We start from the raw sequence: 3019 nt of genomic DNA, 5'->3' as shown, positions 1-3019 counted from the left end.
AGCATATTGATTATGATGATGATCATCATCATCATCATCATCATCATCATCATCATCATCATCATCATCATCATCATCATCATCATCACACCACCACCGCCACCACCTCCAACATCATCATCATCATCATCATCATCATCATCATCATCATCATCATCATCATCATCATCTCATCATTCATCACCAATCACCACCACCACATCATCATCGTCGTCATCATCATCATCATCATCATCATCATCATCATCATCATCATCATCATCATCATCATCGCCATCAATAGCAGATCACATAGAATTACATTTCCGTTTCCTCTCCACGCAATAAGCGATACAATTGCCTTTGAGAACAATCACCATCAGAGAATATTAATTTCTTCATTGCCGATAAAACATTACCCATTCAAGGCCAACTCGAGTGACGCAATTTGTGTAAAATGAAAAGGGAACAAAATTGTGATGTCATAAAAACTGGTTCCAATCTCTTGATGCCGTGGCGGAAAGGAGGAATTGATCCTTACTTTAGAGTTATCCCTCCTACCTTATTCCGGTGTGACTTTAATATCCTTCCTACCGTTACATCCTACAGGGAAGCTGTGTCAGCCATAGCGTGTGCAGTGATCGTGGTTCAATCGTGTCCCGACAACGAGGAGCTGCTGGATGAGATCATCGCCTTTAATCCACTAGGATTGTCACGCCGTGTCAATAGAATCTGTGGAACTACAGGTGGGTTTCTGGCCAGCATTCCAAACACCTTTTTCATTAAAATCATTTTTTTTAAAATCAAGATGCTAATTTTTATATAATGAAACCCAATTAGATATTTCATACAAATGTTTAATCAAATGATATAGCGTAGAAATAAAACTCGGATAATTTTTAATTGTTACATTTATCATCTGACCCTCGTACCCTGTCAAAACCACATAATATATAAATTTGGCCAGAAAACTCGTCCTTCATATTATCGATCGTTGTAAATGACCCTCATCTTGGCAAAAACTCTCAAACCTGGAATTTGACGGAAGACTTGGCGAAGTCCCAGGTTTGAGAGTGTTTGCCAAGGTGAAGGGGAATCTAAGTCGATAGATCTTTGAATAGCAAGTTTTCCGGCCAAATTTTAAATACACATTTTTTTTCTTGTTAACTGGTCCAAAGCCCAAAATTATTAGAAGTACGGTTGATTTGTTCTTTAAAAACACAAATTATTACATTTAAAACCCCACAATATTCATTTGAAATAAAAATTAATGCCATACCACGGAGGACATGTCTATACAAAATCTGTTTTGAATGTTATACGACAGCATATATGTCTATACAAAATCTGTTTTGAATGTTATACGACAGTAGACATGTCTATACAAAATCTGTTTTGAATGTTATACGACAGCAGACATGTCTATATACAAAATCTGTTTTGAATATACGACAGCAGACATGTCTATATACAGAATCTGTTTTGAATGTTATACGACAGTAGACATGTCTATATACAAAACCTGTTTTGAATGTTATACGACAGCAGACATGTCTATATACAAAACCTGTTTTGAATGTTATACGACAGCAGACATGTCTATATACAGAATCTGTTTTGAATGTTATACGACAGTAGACATGTCTATATACAGAATCTGTTTTGAATGTTAGACGACAGCAGAAATGTCTTTATACAAAATCTGTTTTGTTTCTGTTATGTGATGACAAAATGCCCAAAGCATACCTTATCACGTGATTTGGGTAACGAGAACTACGATAGCATCGAGACGTAAGTATGTATTGATTATCTCCTCTTGCCTATTGTTTATGTCTTCTGTTGTCTCCCTTCCACAGATATTTAACACACTGGCGACAAACACAACGGGCTCCAAAATATACAGATCTTCACCATTTTGATTGTCCAAAAAAAATGTTAATTAAAAAATAAATAAATAAATAAATCACATGTCTGATTCAAATTTTCTGTGAATGAAATTGTTGTTAATTCTGTGACGTCACAATTGTAGTTCATCCTCTCGAAACGGTTTATTCTTGTTCAGACGTCATGAACGGGGACTAAGAGTGGGATGTCTAAAAGACTGGTGTAAAACTTCTCACCCTGAGGACTCGATACATAGCTTATGTTTTTTGTCTTCTGGTGTCATAGTGATGGCATCTTATCATCTAGTCGAAATAAATGCCGGTTATCAATAAAGCTCATCCATTATCGCTGCTCTTTTACGTTCCTTAATCCTAACAAGCTGCCTTCTCTAAGGACTCAACTATGCGCCGAGCAAGGCTCGAACACAGGACCTTCCGATCCGAAATCGATTGTCATACCACACACCACATCGCCGCACTAGTTAATCCTGAGCTCAAGGCTTCAAGTTCCCCAATCAAACTGAGAAATCCATAGAGCCGGAGTTTATCCCGGTTTTGATAGTTTATCTCAAAGTACTTTCCGCCAAGTCTAACAGGCCCAGCCAGCTATTTAATCTCAACTGGGTGGGCAGGAGGAGGGGGGGGGGTCCGAAAAAATATGTCTGCACCAAGCATTGATGACGATTCCTTTGCGTGTGAAGCGAGGGCTCTACCAATAGAGCAGTAAAGTTAGGTGCCCCAAACGTAAACAAAGGTCGAGAAGCACGTGGCAAACCACATGTTCCTGTCTTGACAGCTCACGTTCCAATGTAAATAATAGAAAAAAATAACCTTTAAAATTTGGCTGTTAGGTGGCAAAAGAAACACATATTCAAAAATACTCGATCATGCATCAAATAATGTCTAGATATGGATATTTTATGGAACAAAAGGTAAAATTTTCTAAAATTTATCAAAAGTTACAGTCTATCTATTTTTAGACCAGAGCAAATTATTGCGCTGGTGTGAACAAAACGAGAATTATTCGGAGCCTGATTTTCATAATAATTTAGCCTTATATTATTATTTCTGCAACTGTTAGATTTTATGTAAGGAAGTGGTTATTCAGTATCAGATACTGAATAGTGCTTTGCCACTATTCAGTATCCATAAGGAAC

The 3019-nt window shown here is 37.2% G+C and overlaps 1 protein-coding gene across 1 annotated transcript in view; it reads left to right on the top strand.

The window, feature by feature from the left end:
- Nucleotides 1–1947, top strand: part of LOC144980496 (uncharacterized) — a gene marked incomplete at its 5' end in the record, with an annotated part of 2275 nt that extends 328 nt beyond the window's left edge. The window contains 2 exon segments of the mRNA XM_078928118.1: nucleotides 589–725; nucleotides 1836–1947. Coding sequence (XP_078784244.1) covers nucleotides 589–725; nucleotides 1836–1843 — 145 coding nt within the window.
- Between the last annotated feature and the right edge of the window lie 1072 nt (nucleotides 1948–3019).

This window comes from Berghia stephanieae, chromosome 10, assembly GCF_034508935.2.
Source record: "Berghia stephanieae isolate SIO BIC M18660-M18661 chromosome 10, UCSD_Bste_1.3, whole genome shotgun sequence".
NCBI classification, from domain to species: Eukaryota; Metazoa; Mollusca; class Gastropoda; order Nudibranchia; family Aeolidiidae; genus Berghia; species Berghia stephanieae.
This window is presented reverse-complemented; position numbering and strand designations above follow the sequence as displayed.